This window comes from Cicer arietinum, chromosome 1 (assembly GCF_000331145.2).
Source record: "Cicer arietinum cultivar CDC Frontier isolate Library 1 chromosome 1, Cicar.CDCFrontier_v2.0, whole genome shotgun sequence".
NCBI classification, from domain to species: domain Eukaryota; kingdom Viridiplantae; phylum Streptophyta; class Magnoliopsida; order Fabales; family Fabaceae; genus Cicer; species Cicer arietinum.
This window is the reverse complement of record NC_021160.2, coordinates 52,064,798-52,088,847: the sequence shown is the minus strand read 5'-3', so window position 1 is coordinate 52,088,847 and position 24,050 is coordinate 52,064,798. Positions and strand designations below refer to the sequence as shown.

General features: G+C 30.1%; 4 protein-coding genes across 5 annotated transcripts in view; 1 reads left to right on the top strand and 3 right to left on the bottom strand.

The window, feature by feature from the left end:
* Nucleotides 1–1,145: 1,145 nt before the first annotated feature.
* LOC101512761 (probable E3 ubiquitin-protein ligase ARI7) lies at nt 1,146–8,853 on the bottom strand. Of its 2 annotated transcripts, XR_189307.2 has the most exons (16): nt 8,416–8,853; nt 7,880–8,004; nt 7,624–7,729; nt 7,415–7,505; nt 7,069–7,241; nt 6,600–6,704; nt 6,420–6,508; nt 4,476–4,583; nt 4,193–4,283; nt 3,977–4,066; nt 3,767–3,814; nt 3,240–3,311; nt 2,503–2,602; nt 2,288–2,414; nt 1,428–1,853; nt 1,146–1,334 (listed from the first exon to the last, which is right to left on the bottom strand). XR_189307.2 is itself a non-coding variant. In XM_004486873.3 (15 exons), the coding sequence occupies exons 1-15, from the start codon at nt 8,590–8,592 to the stop codon at nt 1,583–1,585; spliced, it is 1,773 nt and encodes a 590-aa protein (XP_004486930.1). In that variant the 5' UTR covers nt 8,593–8,853; the 3' UTR covers nt 1,146–1,582. The 2 variants fall into 2 exon arrangements, 1 of the variants encoding a protein (XP_004486930.1); XM_004486873.3 differs by having other exon boundaries at nt 1,146–1,853.
* Nucleotides 8,854–13,402: 4,549 nt separating this feature from the next.
* On the top strand, nt 13,403–15,592 carry LOC101512245 (uncharacterized). Its single transcript, XM_004486871.4, has 3 exons — nt 13,403–13,570; nt 13,704–13,772; nt 14,846–15,592. The coding sequence occupies exon 3, from the start codon at nt 14,894–14,896 to the stop codon at nt 15,299–15,301; it is 408 nt and encodes a 135-aa protein (XP_004486928.1). The 5' UTR covers nt 13,403–13,570; nt 13,704–13,772; nt 14,846–14,893; the 3' UTR covers nt 15,302–15,592.
* Nucleotides 15,593–21,740: 6,148 nt separating this feature from the next.
* On the bottom strand, nt 21,741–23,752 carry LOC140918999 (secreted RxLR effector protein 161-like). The gene is made up of 2 exons (XM_073364238.1): nt 23,114–23,752; nt 21,741–21,860 (listed from the first exon to the last, which is right to left on the bottom strand). The coding sequence occupies exons 1-2, from the start codon at nt 23,750–23,752 to the stop codon at nt 21,741–21,743; spliced, it is 759 nt and encodes a 252-aa protein (XP_073220339.1).
* Nucleotides 23,726–24,050, bottom strand: part of LOC101513206 (retrovirus-related Pol polyprotein from transposon RE1) — an 8,099-nt gene continuing 7,774 nt past the window's right edge. Inside the window, exon 5 of the mRNA XM_073366819.1 lies at nt 23,726–23,862. Coding sequence (XP_073222920.1) covers nt 23,859–23,862 — 4 coding nt within the window. The 3' untranslated portion in view covers nt 23,726–23,858. The remainder of the gene's footprint in view (nt 23,863–24,050) is intronic.

Genomic DNA, 24,050 nt, shown 5'->3' with positions numbered 1-24,050 from the left:
AATCACCATGGAGTAACCATGGTGTTGCTTGGTTGCAGCAAGATTGTAGATTTCCAATTTTTACAGAAACCGTGTTAATTAGTCAAGAAAGAGGGAGTAATGAAACCTGAGACTAGATATATGTTATTATTTGATCCAATTGATTTGTTAATTAGTATTTCATTGTTCATGGTTAAACAAATCATTGTCTGATCTCATCACTTTCACTCCACAATTAATCATCACATGTTTTGTAACTAACTTCAACTCAGCTCAATTTTAAGATATAAAGTTGACTTGATAATAGAAATTGAAGAGTTAATGAGTGAAATGATAAAGAAATTTAATATACTAACATGTCATTCCAAAAAATAAAATTAGCTCAAATTTCTAACTTCGGCTTTCATTCGTCTCCATTTTCGCTTAACATAAACAAACAACAACTGATCTTCTCAATCAGAAAATTTTTGTACAGGTTATTTAGTTCATGCTGGGTGGGAAAAAAAGCTCTCATGATCTGAGAGCCTGAAAAGTACCACGTTCTAGTCTGATAATATAATAGATAAATGAAAAAAAAATTGTCACCAATCTGTGAAAAAGGTGCAAATAGAAATAAATAAAAAGAAATTATACATGTACGCTTCTCCATACCTTTTTTTATCAGATTTTCTTTTTAACAATGGACGGTAAATATTGATTTTTGTTAGAACGAATTAATAAAAAGCGTTCAAGATGATGATGTACAAGTTAATTTTAGTACTTCAATAAAATTTATATGATTGAGTCAACAAAAACAATAATTTTTATTTTCTTTCACATTGGCTTCTAACTCGGTCATTTGAGTTTAAATTTAAACTAGCTGATAAAATGGCATAAGAAACATGATTGACTTTTCTAATATTGAATCAACATACAATATATCACGTCTCACTTATCTATCAGTCAAATAACCCCAAAGATTTCAAAACCACTCGGTAAGCCTGATAAAAGTCCTCCCGACTGAAAGCTAAAACAAATATGCCTATAGAAATTCACGTATAAAAATGACTTAAAACTTCTTATTGAAAACGTGTTTATGCACCTACCAAAAGACCATCCTCCCAGGAAAACTAGCTTCAATGAGGTTTAGAGTTCATAAGCTTGGTTTTAGAAGCCCACATCACACATCCATAACTAGCCATATTATCAGTCCAAAGCTTACAAATCTCAAGTAGTAAGGGTATTTCTGTGAAATAGTTCCTTAAGGTAAACTAAAAGAAGCTGGCCGTAAATCTACCAGAAGAAATCAGTTCACAAACAAGCATAATTGTGTTCATCTCCAGCATGTGCTATATAAGATGTTCAGTTACAGAAGCCTGTTGCATAAACCCCATAAGTAAATTTGAAATAAAAAAATACTATTTACATCAAATTAGGATTGTATTCAATAGGAGTGCAAGGAGGATAACCTTTTTTGCATGACTTTACCCCCTTCATCCTGTTTATATTAAATACCCTTACAAAAATAAACCAGCACATAACTATGATTACTGATTCCATTTCAGCTTTTCGGTGTGTTGGCCTTTGAGCAGAAGACACGTGTTTCTAATAGAGGAATGAATTTTCATCGACGTTGTTGGTTGCACATCTGGCAAGCAGTGGCAGATCTGACATTTGCATAGGTGCATTGCTCACAAGACCAATGATTATCATCAGCCATTCTGCTGGATATGCTAGCTCGAATAGCCCCCTTTCCTCTTCCGCCTCTCCCCTTGCTACTCCCTGCAGCATTTTTTGAAAGTGTTGCTTTGCTGGAAGCAGCTCCATTACTATCCACGTCACATAAACCATTCTCTAATGCCCTAACCAAATTCTCAAAGTAGTTTCTAGTAACACTGCCAAAACAAATGGATTAGAACATCAAATCACACAATTTGGACACGATCACTAGTGATGTCACTGATAAACTATTCAGTATATAACTGCATAGTGAAAAGAAATTGCCACACTAAGAGAACCAAGATATGAAAAATACTCAGAAACATGAAAAAGAAAAAGGAAACAACACACCAAACATATCAATTTCATTGAAGTGCATCAGATAGGTTTGATGTATAAAATGCATTTATTTTCATTATCAAATTCCATCTTGAGATGTGATGCAGATTTACCATATCTAATTCAAAACAAGCTCTACAAAGCATGTCTCTTTTCAGGAAACTAGACGAAAACATATCCAATTTAAAGTTGAACTTCAATCAGAACCAAAAATTGTATATAAACAAAAAGGTTATTTCAGAATGAAATGGTAACAAGTAATAACATCTACCTGGTCAATCCAGCTAGTTTTGTGCGAAAATCATTGAATTCTCTAGATGGGCTATCACCATTGAGGAATAGCTGGAGTTCCTTTTCAGCGCATTGATGAAGTCTCTCCAAACCTGATTCTGCCTCACCTGCAGATAAAAAATTTAGTATATTATTTGCAAGGGAATCGCAACAACTGCAAGACATTTCTAATTAAATTGAAATGACAAATAAAACCTTGCAAGTACTCAAAGAACTGCTTTTTAGCATGTTCATGCTCCGGTAAATAGTATCCATATGCATATGTCCACTTCAATACCCGCCTGCACTCAACTATCTGCAGACATGAAACAGAAAACAGTTCAATGAAAAACAACTTCATTTGTGTCCTTGGGACAGGTCATGAAAAAAAAGACCACTCAACAGTCCAACATGTGTGGAAGCCTAATTTATTACCAAGATCGTTAAACATTGATTTGAATCGTGAATGAAACTAATTTTTTTAATTGTGAATCATAAATCATCAAATTATTGAGTGCTGTGGTAAATCATCGAAACATTGAAATATATTGCATAAATCATGTGCTGTTGTAATAGTCTTATCATATCATATAAGCAAAATGTTTAATTGCCTTTGATCACGAAACAACTAAACATAAGTTGCACAAAACAAAATCATTACATATTCATTGTTGAAATTATAAGGACTGAGATAAGGATGAAAAAGACAATAGAGCCTAAATAATCTGAAAATGGTGTTGATTTAATAGCAAAATACCACTACTAACAATTCCTATATGGTTACATGATTCTGCACAATTTGTATTGTGATTCCAGACACCTCCCATATGTTCTTTAATTTTTATTATATGCATTGCAAAGCAGTCAAACCATTTGATATGAATCGTGAAGGACACAATCTGTATGGCTATGTCAAAAGATATTATACCTGAATAACTAATATATTCATTTACCTGTAACCAGGCCTCAGTTATGAATTTAAGCTGTGACTCAGGTTGGCACTGTGTGTCACTAAGCTTCTCAATCTGCCAAAGAAACAAATGACACCATAAGAACACAGATTAAGCTATACTCAACCAATAAAATGTCAGAGCAGTCCATCTACACATCTTTGATTTGAAAACAACTAAAGTGAAGTAATCAAAAACTATGAAAGAAACATAAAAGGGTTAAAAAGAAAAAAGCAAATTTGAAACTGTAAGGGATGATGAAAAGGCTAAAGTTAGTTCAGTTATTTTAGACAGTTTAGTTATAAAGCCAAAAGTGCTTCTAATATTTCAATTTATATAATTGTATAACGAGTATGTTAAAATTTCTACATTAGTTATTATACAAGGAAACCATGAGTTTTAAATTTTCATATTTCATTATTCCTGAAAGTTGTAAAAACAAAATTCTCAAAAAATCAAAGTTGACTAGCAAAAATGATCTTCAAGATGTCCAAGTCACATACATGCCAGAACATAGAATTTTAGCTTACATGAACAGTTTGCATCTGGTGTAGATCAGCAAGAGCTTTTTGCCTTGACTGCAAGAGAAAGAAAATAAATCATATAACCTTATACCAAAGGAGTTCTAGCAAAATATAACATAAGCGATGAATTTGGAAATTGGAGAGCAATATGTGTTCAGACATCAGATACATAAGATACTAAACAGAAAGAGAAAAAAAAAATGGAGCGGCACGTACAGATTGGTTGCTAGCCCACCGCTCATAATAATGAGTGTACCTCTCCAATGAATTCTTTGCCATTTCTCTTCTTTTTTCAGTTTCATCGTACTACATACAACAAGATTTATTAGTTCAAAATCTGATATCCATATCAAAATATATGTCTGGGGAATATGGGCTAATAGAATATTGAAAAGGGAATCAAGAGAGGTTGAGTATTTCTAAGTTTCTTACCACCCCCTCTTGTTTAGCTGCTTCATAACGATTGCAAGCATAGAAACCACCAGTTCTTTCACCATGGTCTGACCATGTACCAAGGCATAGCCTATGTAGATAAAAATAGATTGAATGCTGTTAACATCCATATAAGCTCAAATTATTTGATAATAAGCCTAGCTATAAGCCATGATTTGTATGATACCAACCCTGTATAACAATTAATTATATTGGAGAAGGGGCAAAGAGGAAGAGGGAAAAAATAATCATTTTAAAAATTTAAAAATATAAGAAAGCATACCAGCAAAATTCAAATTTACAAGGTGGAGTACATGTCATATGCATGCACCCTTGGTTTTTTTCAATCGGTCTCTTGCACTTAGGACACGGCTTTGAGTTAGCAAGTATCCTGAAAGTCCATTATTTAACAGTTAGCTCAGGGTCTCAACTCAACTCGAGTATAAAAAAAAGAGACATTGTAGTAGTGTATATAATGGACAATCACACAACACAGTATCTCCATCTACAGCAGTACAACACCCCGGAGCAATTCGCTTAGCATTAAAGAGAGCAAAAGATAGTATAGATCTAATATTCCATGAATTAAAAACTGATCAAGTAAAATTGTAAGTCAAAATATAAACTACACTGTTCTGTGTGTCTGGTTTTTACTTCTATTTTTCATTCTTCAAGATGAAGTGAAGGAACCACACAGTCTCAGCTATAATTCATTCAACGTTGTTCAAGTATAAACTGTCAAATTTAAATAAACTTTCAATCCTCAAAGTTTCGCCGTTTGAAGTGTTCAAGTTATTAGATCCTTCACTTTTTAAAATAAATATATAGGAGCTGAACACTCCCAGAAAATTCTCCGAGGAAGGATTAGAGTCAAAAATAAGAAAGTTCCAAATCAATTTAGCGTTGCTTTCTCAGGTTGCCACTAATATCCTCCATTAACCGAACCATGTCTAGGCCATGCAACATTGTTTCTTAATAAAACATCTAACAACAAAACCAAAGTTTTTTCCCATTAGGTAAGATCGGGTAATAGGCTACAGGGATCAAAGTTGTCATAAGGTGTCATCATGAATAATATTAATCTAGGTAGTTAATTCTAGCGTTTTCCGGCGAGATCCCGCTGTCCCGGTGCGGTACAGTGCCTGACCGCGACGGCGTGGTCTGCGACAACGTGAAACAAGATCCCGACGAGATCTGGGCGAGATTTTGCTATCCTGGCGTAGTTAATCCCAACGTTTCCCAGCGAGATCCCACTATTATTTCTTCCTACTTTGTTTTATTCTTTCTACTTTCACCTAAGAAGAAGAAGTAGAATATGCTAATGAAGATGATGCTTATCTTTGATTCCTATGCTAGAACATGCATTTGAGTTTTAATATTTAGTTATTTTATTACTGTGTTAAAGACTTCAATATGCACCATCTTTATTTCCTTGACTTTTGTTGGTATTTCTATGTATGTTTTGACTAAGAGTAAGACTTGTAGATTCTTATTACTAATTATGAATGTTTCAGAGTTTGAGTCATTTGTTAATTTTGCATTAAATATAGGTTTATATAATATTATTCATGTAATTTGTTCAAAAAAATAGCAATTATCCCGCCTATCCCGAAACACGCTATCTCGCTATCCCACTTTTGGAGTTGGCCGCGACACACCGCTATCTGAGATTAACTACCTAGATATTAATAACTAATGATAGACCATTCAGTTCCAAATCCTTCCTAATGGTTTGGCCTAGGGTCTTCCTAGGTCTCTCTACACCTCTATTTGACTATCCTCCATGCAATTTACCCTACCCTATGGATATTCTCCAAACATGCCCAGCATGCTTAAAATGAAATTCTAACATCCTTTCCACAACTGGTGCTACTTAAACTTTCTCTTTAATGCTTTCATTCTTAGTCATATCATGTCTTGTATGACAGCTCACCGAAGTCAAACATCCTCTACAACAAAAACTGCATATCTTGATATCCTACCCTGTACCAAATGAGACATCCAAATCACCAACTCCATCATCAGCTTCAATGCAGAAGACAACAAACACATGAATACAATACATGTAAGAATGCAACAACAGATCCATGAATACATACAAGGCAACAGAAGAGCTAGAGCCACTGAAAACTAGTCATAGAAACAGAAGATACACACAAGCAGTGATATGTTCCAAAGGAATACAGGCATAAAAGTAATATTAAAGATGCAAAAAGATATTCTGTACCAGTTCATGTTTTCGGATTCTGCACTGTTTTTCAAAATCCACTTTGACACAGTGCCACAATCCACTGGACGGTGAGCCTCTTCGGTGCACTTAACATCCAAAAATACATCAGTTACACAGAAAAATAACATTTTAAATCACAATGCCGGGACAATGGGAACCAATCCAAATGCAACTTACATTCCAGCAGAAGCTATATGAACAGAGGCAAGATACATCATAATTTCCACTGCCAGCATCAAAATTGACTGCATATTCACAACCTGGAGCAGGGCACCACTTGGTCTAAACAAAACAAAGAAAGCAGAAGAATTAAGATAGTAATGAGTAAGAGACAATGAGATAGAAAAAAGAGGTAAAACATACAAAATCACTTATAGCCATGAAAAATAACAATGGCTCAAATAAAAAGAGTTGGGTAACATCAAGTCATACAAATGAGCCCTACATCACACAATTTTGGAATTCGCCTTGGTGTAGCCAGGTGATAATTTGAGTCTAATGCCAACCCGCCAACATGCAAATAGTTACTATGAATGCATTCATTGGGGCAAAAAGAAAGACAAGGTATAGATGATACACATATTGCATAAAAACATATATTTGTCTACTATCAACAAAAAGTCTTAGTTGAATCTCTACAACCCACCTTCTTATTGTCTTCAATGTACGACCTAAGAAGGTAGCGGTCATACTTCTCTCTATCCTCATCAGATGCTAAAAGATTAATCATATCTTGATCAACAGCAGCATCACAAGAGGGGTCAGGACATCTCAGCATCAAACATCCCGGACCATCGTTAATTGAAGTGCCGATATATCCTGCCATGTCAAAAGGGATAGGCAGAAGAACATGATTCAGCAGAAAATAAAAAGACGTTGAAGGAAAGAATATTAAATTACACAGTATTAGTATCATATTATCCATAGAAGTCATGCACAATAATATTAGCTTTTGTATGCAAAATAAGTGAAATATATCAAACAGGTAATACCTCCCCAGCATGAAAAGCAGTACGGATGACCGCAAGAAGCAGTTTGAATCCTGGAAGGAGGATAAGCTTCAAAACAGATGCCGCAAGTAAGCTGACCACAGGAGAGGGGAAATTGTTAAGCTAAATAAAAATGGCGCCCCAGCAGCAGAAGACAAGGAAACCTAATTACATTATTGACTTGTTTCAAACCCCAAACAACTATGTCTTACCTCTCTGGCATTAGGATTCTCGTAAACTGGCTTCTCCAATAAACCAACCGTTCTTCGGACTTGATCTTCGTCGGCAAACCAAGCATCGTGAACTTTACTTACACTCCTGCATCACCAAAGCCATATCTCCATTAGTACACAAATATATATACAATAAAAAGCCGGTAAAACCCTCACATATCATACAAAGCAGCATCAAAATATAGACACACACAAAATGAGATGGTATGTGACCCAAAAAAGACAATGCATTTACCAATTATAGTTACGAAGTAGGATGCTTGCAGCAACTTGTGATATGGAAAGAACTGTCGATACTCTAGTGATATCATCTTCCTGCCTTTGCCGGATATCCGGTTCCATCAATACCGTAAAGTTTTGCTGAAATTCAAACAAGGATTCAAAAATAATAAGAGACAGTCACAATATGATCATTAGGTCTTCTCCATTTCAATGAGTCAAAAGAAATCATCTTCTCCATCTAAACCTGAACCAACCCTCTCTCAATACTATATCAATAACTGCCAATAAATTATCATCATTATCATGATCAATTAAGTACATATATATTCATACCCTACCAAACCAACACTCACACTAAAAAATTGAACAAGCTAATTTTTTTTTTATTAATTTAAAACCAAATTTGAGTTTAAGCAAAGTCATGAACAGCAATAATCCAAATAATCATCCTTTTAAAATTCTCAAAGTTTATAAAACAAAAACAAGCAACATTACAAGGTGAATAATAAATTGAATAGAAAAAATAAAATCGGAAAGAAAAGGTTTAACCTCAGGTCGACGAGACTCAACGCGGTCAGAATCATCGGCATCATCGAAGTAATCATCAGGATCATCATCGTAGTCGGAGTAGTAATCCATGGGAGCATCTTCGGTTTCGCCACTGTAGAAATCATCATCAAGGGACTCGATATCGTTGGCGTCGTGCATATCATCTTCGGAATCCATGAAGGAAGAACCCTAAAGAGAGAGGATAAGGTGGGAATTCAGAAGAAGAGGATCGAATGGATTGAAAAAGCGGTGGGTATGGTAGGGTAGGGTAAGGTGGAGAAAATCTAGGGCACAGAATAATGAGATTAGGAATCAGAAGAAGAAGAATAATAAGAAGAAAGAAAAGGAAAGAAAGTGTTTGTAGCTTTATGGGTTTTTATTTTCCTTCGATCCTTTTCTTCTCCTAACTAACGAGAGGCTTGGAAACCTGAACTGCAAATATATACTTGAGTAAATCATATTTCAATTCGGTTTAATTAATTATTAAAATAAAACAATACAGAGAGAGAGAGAGAGAGAGAGAGAGAATACACCTTAATGAGTGGGAATAAGGCTAGGGTTAAACATAGTGAATTCAATGTTCATCTCACAAATTTTGCGGGTATATTTTGTTGAGTATTTATTGTATACTCTTATAATTTTTTAATTATTTTAGTTTTTTTTTTTTAAATTTATTTTACTTCTTAATGAATAATAAAGATAAACTTGTATAATTGTACAAAATATAAAATATTAAAATGAATATTAAGTAAACAATAAATATTTAAATGAAAGATAAATGATTAAAATAGATAAAAAAAATATTAAATAAAACATAAATGACAAAAATATATTTAATATATGTAACTTTTCCATATTTACCTGTATAATTATTGATATTCTAAGTAAGAAGAAATAATTTACATTTTTCAATGATTTGATAGGAGTATTTTTAAAAAGAAATTATTAATTTATGTTGCATTTTTGAAAATGATCTTATATTAAGGGATAAAGAAAACTTAAAAGTATGTCTTATAAAAGGGATGAAAGTAATGCATTAAAATTTCGTATTTCACGTCATTTTTTTAATAGAAATCAACGGTTCTAAATATTAAATCGACTATTGTTTTTATTAAGTTGAATCGTCAACATATATTCTAAGTATTGTTTTCTCTGTCAAGGACACTCAATGGTTGATTTTATGATTCGAAACTTTAAACAGACATAAAAGCAACTTTAAACTTATTAGTCAAAGATAGATACAACAAGCCTTTTATAATTTTTGAAACATTAAAACAAATTATTAAATTGTTATTGAATTTTGAACGTATTAGAATCATGTATTGAAGTTGGTTAATAGTCAACAAACAATAATGGTGTTTCGTATAAAACAAATAGTTGTATTAAATGATTCAATACAAGCGTGTGCATAATTATCATATACGTCTTTTATAACAAGAATCATATAAAAAGTCAATATTATATTAATTACAAGAGTTAAAAATTCTATAGAACCTCAAAATTACAACATTTAATGATACAAAAGTTTAATGAATGTGGTTTTGACTAAATTTTATACAATTTATGATATATATTTATCAATTTATAAAAACAAATGTTTAATTTAACTTAAGAAATGGTCATCTTAACTAAGTTTTATATAATTTTTTAGATATATTCATCAATTTATAAAAATAAATGTTTAATTTTACTTATAAAAATAGTGTACCCTTTGTTTTACCGAGTAAAAAAAAAAAAAAAAAAAAAGGGGGGGGGTTTGTACCTAAATCCTTCATAAAAATGTTCCCCTTTTTTTTTACCGAAAAAAAAAAAAAAAAAAAAAAAAGGGGGGGGGATTGTACCTATATCCTTCATGCTTGGGTGTAGAATAGGCTTAGCATGTAAATATAAAAGAAAACTTGTGATCTTCAATTATTGGTATTTTTCAAGGTGTAATTTGGACTTATGTTATTTCTCTTTTCAACTTTTGGAAATTTGAACGTCTTAAATGTAAATTCGTAAATTCTTTTTATTTCATGATAAATTAATAAATTGAGACATTTTAAATTTAGATCATTCTATTTTACAACAACTTAATAATCAATTTATTTACATTGTTTTTTCTTATCTTTTTCAATGTTTATGACCTCTTGCATAATTATAACATATCTTTTTTCTTTTTTATTATTGTCTCTCTTCCATATTCATAACATAAAAGACATTTTCCTAGAAGGAAAGATAATTCAACATCATTTTTATCTTCATTGTTGCAGTATATATATATATATATATGATTCTCTTCCAACCAACATTTGAGTGTTTGAACTCTTCTAAAAAAGAAAAATGAATTTTAGATTGAGAGAAAGATGTTACATCAATTTTAAAATTATAGCGTTTATTTTTTTATTATGTGAAAAATAAGATAAAAAGGAAAAGAAAAATGATTATTACTTTATTACACTGAACTCCACTTAAGCTTTGTTAGTTCCATGAATATACTATATTAAACTAAACATGGCAATGACTAGGATTTTTGGAGGATACTATAGTATTCGTCTTTGTACCTGCAATTTAAAAAAATAATCATATCCGTGTTCGTACTCTATTAGGTATTAATTTTAATATTCGTACTTTTACCATTTTGATACCTAAGTGCCCGTACATATATTCATTACACACACTTTAATAAAAATATATTAATAAATAAATAATATTATCGTGATTAAATTTAAAATTATCAAAATATCTTAAATCAAATCACAAAGTATTATAAACTAAAATATTTTATAACTCAAAACATTTTAAATAAACACACATTATAATACACATTTAAATATCCATAATAATACTTGATGAAGTTGCAAGTCCTACAACAGTATCATTCGAGATCTGTAAAAAAATCGACTAGAAGTTGCAAGTATAATTATAAAGTCACGATTAATAAGACATAATTTTTAGTTATAAAGTCACAATTATTTGTCTATTCATAAAAATCGAATTCTTAAAAAGTTTACAAATGTTTATTTTTCAATTATAAGTATTATAGTGGTAACATGATATCAATATATGCTAAAACATAAAAAAAAAAACAATTAATTAAACTAAATACTAATACAATATAATAAATAAATAAATAATATATTTATATTAGTGCGGGGCAGAGTGAGTCCTATAGTAACCGCATCCGCACTCATACCCTTTAATTTTGTGGGTATTTATCTATCTCCGTGTCCATGCTCATTATGCCAATTTTTATCCTATTTATTGTGAATTTTTTTTTTTTTGAACACCCACTAAATTTAAATATAATTTTCATCACTATATTAGACATGTAATTGTCAGGTATGTATGTGTTTGTGTAGTGGGAGTTGTAAAAAGTTAACATATGCAATATTTAAATGACTTGCTTGAAAAGAAAAATCAAAATATTAATTCAGACTTCCACATTTTTATTTATAAAGTGTCACTCGGTATAAGAGTTTGATTCTATAGTTTAATGGACAAAATTCAAATATAATATTAGAATGTCGTAAAATAGTGTTAATTATCATAATATAGTATTAATGTCAAATTTATTAATAATAATGTCTTCGCTCCATTGGTGCCAATTATTGAATGGTCTACTTAAATATAACGGCAATATTTGATGCTACTCGTTTGCTTTTAGTTTCCCTGTCATATTTTATTTTGCTTTTTGGTCTTTTTGTACGTTGACTTGATTATTTTTTATTTATGCTAGTGTTCATTGATGTTCTATTCATCATAATAATAAAAGGATTTAAAGGAAACAACTATTTAAAATAATCAAATATTAATAAATTAACTTTAACCAAGAGGCTTAGCATAGGCTTGACTTAGGGGTTCACTTCCAACACGAACAATTTTTATTTTATTTTAAACATGAATAATTAATTTCCTATTTCAAAATTAATAATTTGTAACCATGTATAATAAGTTATATTTTTTTAAGCAAAAGTCAAATTAGTTAGAGGATCAATTTATTATCAAACTTTGAAGTTTAAATCATGTTTAACGATACAGACAAGTCATTACTCGTAGTTCAACTAAAAAATGTCGATATTGTTATAATCAATATTTTATTATAAATTCAAATCTGAAACTTTACAATTATGTATGAGTTTATAGTGATGTATATAATTCTTCTAAAAAAAAACTATATAAATTGAAACAGTCCAAATGAATAGAGTTGATTTTGTTTGATGCTTCAAACTTAAAAAATTAATTAATTTTTTATTTGGAATGGATTTATATGCAGGTTATTTTTTTCAATCACATGTGCGAGTTTATGTGGCTCGTTATACGTATATAAAATAGACATTTTCTAACATGAACATGTGAATTAAGTTTTACATCATGCACAATTTTTTTATAAATCATTGGATTAAATAGTTTCATAGATCACACGGTACAAAATTTGTATATTATTATTTTGTATCTTCTCACGTGGTATTTGGAATAAGCAAAACTTAAACCCAATTAGCAATTGACCCAATTCCCTTTTTATTTTTTTAATTATACTTTCATATTCGTAAGAAAGAGGATGGTAAAGTTAAATGTAACATAATATTACGGAGGAGAGAGGAATGGGTAGAAGAAGAAGTGTAAGGAAATAGGGAAGGCTATGTTATTAGATTGAACTACATTTATTTATTATATGGACAATGAAGTTTAGTAGTAGCAGGTTGCACTAGTGAATGTCTTTCAGGTATATATCTGTTGGGAGACACAAACACAAAGTAATCTAAAAGAAAACTTAAAGAAAATTAATTTGTAAGATCCATATTCCATTGTACCCCAGGCCCCACTAGGGAACACAAACACACACACGAACAAAACCCAAACACTTAACCGTTACGCGTACAAGTAGCTTGTTCACGGTTTCTCTTAACAGTACAATATCAATCTACATTGAATTTACCATACTACCCCTGATGATTTAATAAAAAGAAATATTTAATAATAATATATAAAGCTTTTGGTGTAGAGAGAGTCACAGTGTGAAGAGCCAATAGAGAGAAATATCTATTCACGCTTTCTTTCTCTCTTTGTATCCCTACTTCGCCTCTGTTTCATTTGCCCCTTTCTTTCTTCAAAAACCTCTGAACTCTTCTCTTAAATCCTTAATCTAACTCAATCTTAATGTTTCATTATTTAGGTATTTCTTTTTTCTTCAGATCATACTGTTTTTTTATTTATTTATTTATGAAAATTGTGTTTTTGAGCTTTTTTTTGTTTGTTTCTTATTTAATTTCAATAAATAATAACTCTATTTCTGTTGCTTATTATAGAGTTCTTTTGAGTGCTTTAGCAGATTCCATTATCTCTTATATCATCACAACAACTTATCCTCATTTCTGGTTAGTATTTCTTTTCTCTAGTTTTTTCATTTCTAATTCTTTTACTTCAATTTGTAGATTTTGGATTGTAAATTTGGGTTTCTAATTTTTTATTGTTTGGTTTCGTTCTCAATGTTTTTGGATTTAAAGGGGTTTATAAAGTTTGAGTATTTTATTATTATTTGTTCTTTCTAATTACATTAAACGCTTTAATCTGGATCTTTCATTGAACCTTATGTTGTTCATTATTTCTCAATTGCTTTGTTTTTTTTTTTTTTTTTATAGAATTGCTAATTACTATTACTGTGTTCTTTTATGCCCTAAAATCAATTTATTTTTTTCCACAAGTTTTGTCTCTTTGTTTGTTTACCATTTTAAAGTATAAGCTAAAGTTTAATTCTATATTATGTGGTGGTCTAAATCAAAAGTATTTTGTTTGGTTCTCTCAATGAAAAACTTAAGCTTGAAAAAATACAAGAGTTTATTGGTTTATTCTAGGTGGAAAGAGGTGTGCAAGTACAATTAGGAAGGAAAACTTATTTTCTTTGTGTATAAAATTGAATAGGGGACAGTAATTTTTCTCAATTATTAGCCCTCTTTTGTCCATAAACAAGTACAATCATAGCTATGGTATTACTTTAGATCATACAATGTTGTCAATAGCGGCTATAACAACACTATAGTGTAGCAGAATTTGAACAAATCGCTATTGTTCCGCGATATGCTATTTAGTACAAAGTATTGTTAAATAGCAGTTATAGCGGCGTTATAGCATCACAGCGTGGCAGAATCTAAAAAAGCTGTTGTTTTCTGCGATCGCAGATTGAAAACATTGAGATCGTATTTTCATTTTGTAATGATGAAGAGGAGGCTTATAAGTTTATGTTTGTGCTATCTTTTTTATTTTTGAATTGATGCTGATGGATTGAGCATTTGCTTTTCGGATTATTGGCTTTACCTCTCTATCTCTTTCTTGATGGAACTAATACAACCTGTTTATATCTATGCTAATTTAGAATATTTGTTTGCATGGTTTATTATATTTTTGTCTTTTCTTATTTTGGATAGTTTATTATATATATCTTCTATTGCAGAGATCGTTGTTTGCATGATCACAGCTTTTTTAGGAATTTTAAGATATCATGGGTAGAGGTAGAGGAAAGGGTAAAAAGCTAAATGTTACTAATCAAGAGGATGTTGCAAGTGGCGAAGATGAAAAGGTTCCTGTACAGAAGAGAAGAGGGAGGCCACAGAAACCGTTAAAGGAAGATTTTGACGAAGAAGTTGAGAAAATAGAAGACGACGGCGAGAATATTAAGAATGGTGTTTCTAACAAAGAGATGAAGAGTACTACAGCAGCAGAACTTGCAAGGAAAAGAAAAAGAAACTCACAGGTAAAAGAGAAATTAGATTCAGTTGAGGAAGAAAATGGTATTGGAAGCCGATCAAGTACGGAGGAGTTGGCAAAGTCCAATGGATTTAGGCATAACGGAAGCAGGCGCAAAAGCACGCCTCGTAGAGCCGCCGAAGCTGGCGTGCAGTGCAAGTAAGAATGATGAAAGGTTGTGCAACAACTTTCTTCCTTTTCATGTTATTACCGGCTAAAATATGATATAGGAAGTGAGGCCTAGAAATCTTATCTTTGATTTCTTTAATTTAATTTACATGTTTTGCTTCTTTGTCCTTATTTTTATTTTCCTTTTTGTTTTGGTGGGACTGGTTTGAGGGTTTCCATTTGGTGATTCCCCTAACATTAAATCTTTTTTTTTTTTCAATGTCAATCATGAATTGGAGAATTTAGTTGAAGTTTTATAATGCTATAACACTTTCTTTGAATTTAATTATTTTCTACTTTGACTTTCAACTTAGTTTGAGGTTGATGAGGAAAGATTCACACTCCTTAATTTAAGTTATGACCATTTCTTTTATGCTCCCATGAAAAAAAATATGCCTCTGCTTCTGTTTAGAAGTTCGGCAACTGTGATTTACAGAGAAATACTCCGGTCTTGACCTTATTTTCAGTATGAGTTATGTTATTTAGTACAAAGGTTATACCTCACGAAAATCATGAATGAATGTGTTTTCTCTTCAATGGTCAACGTAGTATCTGTAGAAAACACGATGCGGTCGGTTGGCGTTGAAGTTGACCAATCATATTCATTCGGAAACCATCGTGAGACAACCCTTCGTAGTAAAAAAAACATTCTCCTTTATGTACTATTCTCACATATCTCAAAACTTGTCTCGTCTTTTGAGCTGTTGAAAGAATCTTCTGATAAAAGGAAAATTCAAATGACATTATAAATTTGTGCCTAAGAACTCATTTTTTAAGGATGGAGGAAATGTACTTCAAACTAGACTTCATTAGAAGGTTTTAGAATTCGGATCATTTGCAACAACTACACAACCGTTTGATCAAGATTCAAATGGTTGTAGTTAGATTTCGATCTTGATCCAACGGTTCTATAGCTGAGGATTCAAACTCAAGGATTTTGCACTCTACTTCTAGATTCCTTATGCCTTGATTTAGGCCATGTTTCACATGTTACAATTAGAGAGCTAATAATACTCTTTCATTCTCTTGGGAAAAAGCAATTTTGCATCCATATTTGCATGTGAAATCAACATTGGCAATCTTGTACTCCATTGTGCCTCAATATATTTGGCTTACTTATCTTATTTAGGCCATGTTTCACATGTTACAATTAGAGAGCTAATAATACTCTTTCATTCTCTTGGGAAAAAGCAATTTTGCATCCATATTTGCATGTGAAATCAACATTGGCAATCTTGTACTCCATTGTGCCTCAATATATTTGGCTTACTTATCTTATTTTGCATTAGATTGGACCCATGTTTCTTGATATTATGTTTAGATTTTCTTTCATTAGACAAAAAGAGAAGCAAAAGCACATGTTTACAAGCCACAGAAAATAAAAAACTATTTTGTTATAGAATATTTTCTAAGTTTGGTAGGCAAAATGTTTATTTTATTGTTTATAGAAGGTTGAAAGTTTCCTCTTAAAATTGTTTTTTTATCTTTTTTTTTTTTTTTTTTTTTTTTTTTTTTTTTTTTTTTTTTTTTTTTTTTTTTTTTTTTTTTTTTTTTTTTTTTTTTTTTTTTTTTTTTTTTTTTTTTTTTTTTTTTTTTTTTTTTTTTTTTTTTTTTTTTTCTTAAAATTTTTTTTTTTTTTTTTTTTTTTTTTTTTTTTTTTTTTCTGTTGTTGATAGAATTGGATTTTATCCCTAGTCTCTTAATACAGGGAGAGTTGAAAAAGTGATGTATGTAGAATTCATATTTTTATTTTTTTACTGATTAGTGCAATTTCTCATATTGAAAAAGAGATTAGTTTCTTATAATGTGATAAAATCACATTCAAATTATGATTGAAAGACATGTCTATATTTAATATTCAATAATATCTCCAACAAGATTATCAACAGGAAAATAACATGTTAAAAAACCAAACATAAAATATTGAACGTAGTCCATAAAAAATGTTTACCCCATCTTATAATAATTATACTCCTACACTCCCACAATCCTTCAAAAATCTCAATTTTTTATTTTTCACTATTTTACTATTTCACTTTTACTCTCATTTTGAGTTTTTTGGAACTTCAAAATATTCAAAACACACGTCAATTCCAAAAACATCACCTAATTTGTCCACACTTATCAATATTTCGGAAATTTTGAGTCAAATTTTATGGAAATTAGGATGGATAGTTTAAAAGTGATTTTGTTATTTATAAGAAATGATAAAATTGATAGTTTAAGTTAACTGTAGGGGCAGGCAGGGGTTAAAGTTTTCACTGTTTAAAAGACTAAATACACCCCATGATGAGCTAGGCCCAAATATTATATTATTTGTATTTTAATTAATGTGATAAAAGGTATTTTTTAGAGAGAAAAAATGTTTTATGTGCAAAGGAACATATAATTTATACGAGAAGAAATCAAATTGCATCATAAAGTTACACTAAAGTTTACATTTATTTTTAATCATTGATTTTGATTTAATAGAAAGATTGTGAATTCACTTTAGTAATCATGTGATATATTTTCAAACAAAATCTTTTGCCTTTATAGTTTTTCTCCCTCCAAATGCAACTTTCACAATGACGTTCAATTTTATTTATTCTACTCTCCCTTATTAACTGCTCTATTTGTAAAAAAAATTCGATTAAAAATATATTTTTAGCTCACACATCCTTCATGTTGAAAGACTCTTTTTATTCACAATGAGAAGACTTTGCAAGGAGAGCAACTAATCAGAAAGAGGAAAGTGAACATATTTGAGTGTCATGAAGCTTGTGTTTGAAGGGAGAAAGATTATGGTGACAATTTTTTTTTTTTAAATGTGTGTTACGTGATTATTCAAGTGAATTAGTCAATACCCTTCAATTAGATCAAAATCAATCAATGATTTAAAATGAGGGTAACTTTTAGTGTAATTTAATCCTTGATATATATATATATATGAAGAGTTTTAATATGAGACATTGAGATTACTAAATCTAGACCATACATAGATGACTGTGATTAAAAGTTATTTAAACGACACATGATTACTTAAAAATGCCACATTAATTTTTTGCTCAAATCTTAGTCATGTATGATTTAATTGATGGTTTAGATTAATTCCTTTTACTACTTTTTCATTATAAAAGTCTCATTTAATATGTTACTTGTCATTGTTTACACACACACACACACACACACACACACACACACACACACACATATATATATATATATATATATAAAGACTCATTCAATAGTATCGAGTTAGATAAATATTTTTCAAAATCAGTTGTTCGATTGAAAGCTAATATTATATCTATACATTTTGACTTTAATCTATAATCGTTTCATATGTCATCAAAATTCGTAAAGATCAACTTCAACAGTGTAATTATATACAACGTTAATTTTGATGTATTATGAAGACATAGTAAACGATTATAAATTAATGTCAATAGTTATAGATATGATCTTTATGATATTAGCTTTCAATCAATGATTGATTTTGAAAAATATTCACCCGACACAATGTTATTGAATGAGTGTAACTTCTAGTATAACTCTCGGTGTAATTTGATGCATCTTATATATATATATAATATATATAAGATGCATCAAATTACACCTATATATATATAAGATGCATCAAATTACACCGAGAGTTATACTAGAATTTACACTCATTCAATAACATTGTGTCGGATGAATATTTTTCAAAATCAATATATATATATATATAGGGGGAGAGAGAGAGAAAGATAGAGAGAGAAATATGGAGAGAGAGCATATCAAATGAGAAAATTTTTATCGAGGGATGATTAAATCTACTATATAACCAAGTGATCATAGAGTTATTTAAGTGACATATGATTAGTTAAAAAAATCACATAATTTTCTACTAAAAAAACTTTTTTTTAAATTCACGTGCACCTCCCTTTCTTCTTCCTCATAGCCACATCTCATATTCTTCTTCCACACATATATGTATATGCAATGAAGTCTTATATTTTTTTGGTATAGACAATGAACCCTTTATTACCCATGAAGCAAAGTCATTCACGAACAATATTCTTCTTCCTTAACTAAATGCGAACAATAAATATTACAAAGTCAAACATGAAGTTCAAAACATTTTTCTTCCTCATCCATGGGCATATTTGATTCACCAAAGATATTAGTAATTACATAATCAATATTTAGATACAAAATCAAACATGAAGTTCAAAACACTCTTCTTCCTCGTCGGGGGCATATTTGTAAATAATTAGATAATATTTCATGTTAATAAAATGTACTAACTAAATATTAAAATATTTTTCATAAACACGTGTTCACAGATGAAGTTCAAAAGAAAAATCGATCCATTAAAGATAATTTCGTTTCAACATTTTGCCGTGAACTAAAGCACCGAAAAAACCATCATTTGCAACTATTGCAAAAAAGGTACTTCTGACAAAATATGTATTATTGATCTCATAGTAAAATAAAAAAGATTTTTTGTGTTTCTGAATACGATTTGTTAATATAAGTCGAAAAATATATGAATTGTTAGTGAGATTTATTTTATGAGTTGTCTGTGGAAGAAGAAGATATGAAACTGCGTAGAAGAAGCAGAGATGTGCGTGAATTGAAAAAGAGAGTGCATGAGTTTTTTAGTAGACATTTTAATATCAATCATTAGTTTTAATTCATAGATTAAAAATTAATACTCTCATCTCTCACATTAAAAAAATTATCTCTCATATATATATATATACATATATATCTTGTATCACACGAATAATTATTGTTATTTTTCTTTCTACGCCTTCTTATCTTGTGGTGGGTACATCAAACTTCATCAAAGTCTTTTGGACAAAATATATAATATATGAATTTGTGGAAAGGGGGCAAAATAAAATCAAAGAAGCTGACTTTGTGCTTTGATTTATATTGCTAGAATTTATGTTATTTGGTTATCTTAGTTGTGTTAGTTGAATTTAGTGTTGATCTGGATAAGGATCTTTCTCTACTATTTCTCAAAAATAGATGTGTCATTCCTAAAATTAGTAATATTAATTAAACATTTATATCAAAACTATAACAGTATAGATGTCCAATTATTTTAAGAAATCTATAAGATCTATGCTCTAATTATCTTTGTCAAATGTGTGTTTGTACCAAGTTCTGTAAACACAACGTTAAGTTTTATGGGATTGAGCTTTGCCCGGTTCAATAAGTTACCCGTTTGACAAAAAAATGTTAAAGAGGTATCTGTTTTATTTTTTTTTTCTTTCAAAATTCAAGAGGTATTCTAATTTGTTTATAAATTATTACTAAATAATATAAGCCATATTAGCAGAATTGCTAATAAGAAAAATGTATATCAACTTACCAATATTAATAAGTGCATTTAACACTACTCATATTTTTTGAGACATTTTATTTTCATTAGGACATAATCTACATGTTTAAATAACTGATAAACTTGAACACAACTAAGATGAGTCACTGTTTAATTTTCAATTTTTTAGGATCACAACTTTTAATTATATATTTTCAATTATATAAAATTAAAAAAAGTTATATAATTCAAACTATATACTAATGAGAAATTAACAATTTACCAACTTAATAAAAGATTTGAGGTTTATAATAATATATATAAGATTCATCAAATTACACCGAGAGTTATACTAGAAGTTACACTCATTCAATAACATTGTGTCGGGTGAATATTTTTCAAAATCAATCATTGATTGAAAGCTAATATCATAAAGATCATATCTATAAATATTGACATTAATTTATAATCGTTTACTATGTCTTCATAATACATCAAAGTTAACGTTGTATATAATTACACTGTTGAAGCTGATCTTAACGAATTTTGATAACATATGAAACGATTATAGATTAAGGTCAAAATGTATAAATATAATATTAGCTTTCAATCGAACAACTGATTTTGAAAAATATTTATCTAACTTGATACTATTGAATGAGTCTTATTAGCTTTCAATCAAACAAATGATTTTGAAAAATATTTATCTAACTCGATACTATTGAATGAGTCTTTATATATATATATATACATATATATATGTAAACAACGACAAGTAACATATTAAATGAGACTTTTATAATGAAAAAGTAAAAGGAATTAATCTAAACCGTCAATTAAATCATACATGACTAAGATTTGAGCAAAAAATTAATGTGGCATTTTTAAGTAATCATGTGTCGTTTAAATAACTTTTAATCACAATCATCTATGTATGGTCTAGATTTAGTAATCTCAATGTCTCATATTAAAACTCTTCATATATATATATATATCAAGGATTAAATTACACTAAAAGTTACCCTCATTTTAAATCATTGATTGATTTTGATCTAATTGAAGGTATTGACTAATTCACTTGAATAATCACGTAACACACATTTAAAAAAAAAAAATTGCCACCATAATCTTTCTCCCTTCAAACACAAGCTTCATGACACTCAAATATGTTCACTTTCCTCTTTCTGATTAGTTGCTCTCCTTGCAAAGTCTTCTCATTGTGAATAAAAAGAGTCTTTCGACATGAAGGATGTGTGAGCTAAAAATATATTTTTAATCCAGAAAATTTTACAAATAGAGCAGTTAATAAGAGAGAGTAGAATAAATAAAATTGAACGTCATTGTGAAAGTTGCATTTGGAGGGAGAAAAACTATAAAGGCAAAAGATTTTGTTTGAAAATATATCACATGATTACTAAAGTGAATTCACAATCTTTCTATTAAATCAAAATCAATGATTAAAAATAAATGTAAACTTTAGTGTAACTTTATGATGCAATTTGATTTCTTCTCGTATAAATTGTATGAGAAAAAAAAATTGTAAACTCTCTTGTTCCTTTGCACATAAAACATTTTTTTCTCTCTAAAGAAAATACCTTTTATCACATTAATTAAAATACAAATAATATAATATTTGGGCCTAGCTCATCATGGGGTGTATTTAGTCTTTTAAACAGTGAAAACAATGCTGAAAAGGATCTTGAGGCTTTTAAAAGAGGTGCATAGTGAATCCGGAAAAGCTCTCTAAATTGATTTTTTTTTTTGTACAGCTAAATTGATGTTGTTATTCATGTTATTATTGTTGATATAAGTTAGGAAAGTGGTTATTGCAATAGTGCTCACTAGTGAAAGGAAGGAAAATCGATCGGTAGCACTTTGATCGTGATTAATTAATTCAAGAGATGGATAGTTATGGTGTTGATATTATGAGACGTTGAATCATGTTATGCTTACATTTTGTATCATTAATATTTGTGTATTGTAAATCCATAGGAACTCATAAATGTCCTGTCTTTGTTGCACTAACTAAGCATGTCTTGTTAATAAAATTGTTTTGCTTCCTTCCAAATAAAAGAAACCTGTTATGTACCAAATTACTTGTGACTTAAATAATTTTAGAACCAAGAGTTGTAAGCAAGTTTTTTGTCTTATTATTTGTTCATCAAGAATTATATGAAAAGAACCCGTTCCAAATTAAACTGAGCACTGACATTTGCTCATTTTGTTACAACTTGCAAATAATTGGACTTGAAGAAAGTAAAAGACAAAATACTTTCATATTTTATTATTACAGCTCTAAGCTGTTTATATAGGAAAAGAAATTACAATAGTAAAACTGAGTAATAATGACAGAATAAAAATAAACATAATAATATAAAATAAAAGAGAATAAAAGATATCAGCAATTTGCTGATTGGAAGTCACAAATGGCAGACATATAACTCCAACATCAATTTTTTCTTTTATGAAATGGCGGTCAATCTCAATATGCTTGGTTCTATCATGTTGTACAGGGTTGTGAGCTATACTTATTGCTGCTTTGCTATCACTGAACAATTTTAAAGGTGAGTCAACTTTCATTTTCAGTTCGTCCAAGAGTTTACGAATCCATAAAAGTTCACAGATTCCTTGAGCCATTGCTCTGAATTCAGCTTCTGCACTGCTTCGAGCAACAACTCCTTGTTTCTTACTTCTCCAAGTAACTAAATTCCCCCAAACATAGGCACAATATCCAGTGGTGGATTTTCTCTCAATAATTGATCCTGCCCAATCAACATCTGTAAATATAGAGACTTCTCTGTCATTAGTTTTCTTGAAGCACAAACCCTTTCCAGGATTGGATTTCAAGTACCTTAAGATTCGATAAACTGCCTCCAAGTGTTCTTCATAGGGAGAATGCATGAATTGACTTACAACACTCACAGAGAAAGCGATGTCAGGTCTAGTGTGGGCTAGATAAATAAGTTTGCCGACTAACCTCTGGTATCTTCCAATCTCAACAGGAACACTGCCTTTCTCCCAAAGTTTAGCATTTAATTCCATAGGAGTATCTGCTGGTCTACTCCCACTCATCCCAGTTTCTTCCAAGAGATCTAGGATGTATTTTCTTTGAGAAACAACGATTCCCTTCTTTGAGCGAGCAACTTCCATACCAAGAAAATATTTAAGTGCGCCTAAATCTTTGATCTCAAATTCTTTAGTCAAATTTTTCTTCAATCTTTCCATCTCAACAATGTCATCTCCTGTGAGAATAATATCATCTACATATACAATTAAAATTGAAATTTTACCAACATTAGAGAACTTCATGAACAGAGTATGGGCTGATTGTCCCTGCATATATCCTTGCCTTTTGACCGACTGAGTGAATTTTTCAAACCAAGCCCTTGGAGATTGCTTGAGACCATAAAGGGATTTTTGAAGTTTGCACACATTTGAACCAAATTTA

Excerpts from the sequence above, each read along its gene's own strand:
- LOC140918999 (XM_073364238.1), bottom strand. The coding sequence starts at position 23,752 with ATGGAAGTTGCTCGCTCAAAGAAGGGAATCGTTGTTTCTCAAAGAAAA. Across the intron at positions 21,861-23,113 it reads TAAGTATAGCTCACAACCCT|CTCACACATCCTTCATGTCG; the intron begins GTACAACATGAT and ends ATATATTTTTAG.
- LOC101512761 (XM_004486873.3), bottom strand. The coding sequence starts at position 8,592 with ATGGATTCCGAAGATGATATGCACGACGCCAACGATATCGAGTCCCTT. Across the intron at positions 6,509-6,599 it reads CATATAGCTTCTGCTGGAAT|TGCACCGAAGAGGCTCACCG; the intron begins GTAAGTTGCATT and ends TTGGATGTTAAG. Across the intron at positions 3,312-3,766 it reads ACCAGATGCAAACTGTTCAT|ATTGAGAAGCTTAGTGACAC; the intron begins GTAAGCTAAAAT and ends TTTCTTTGGCAG.
- LOC101512245 (XM_004486871.4), top strand. The coding sequence starts at position 14,894 with ATGGGTAGAGGTAGAGGAAAGGGTAAAAAGCTAAATGTTACTAATCAA.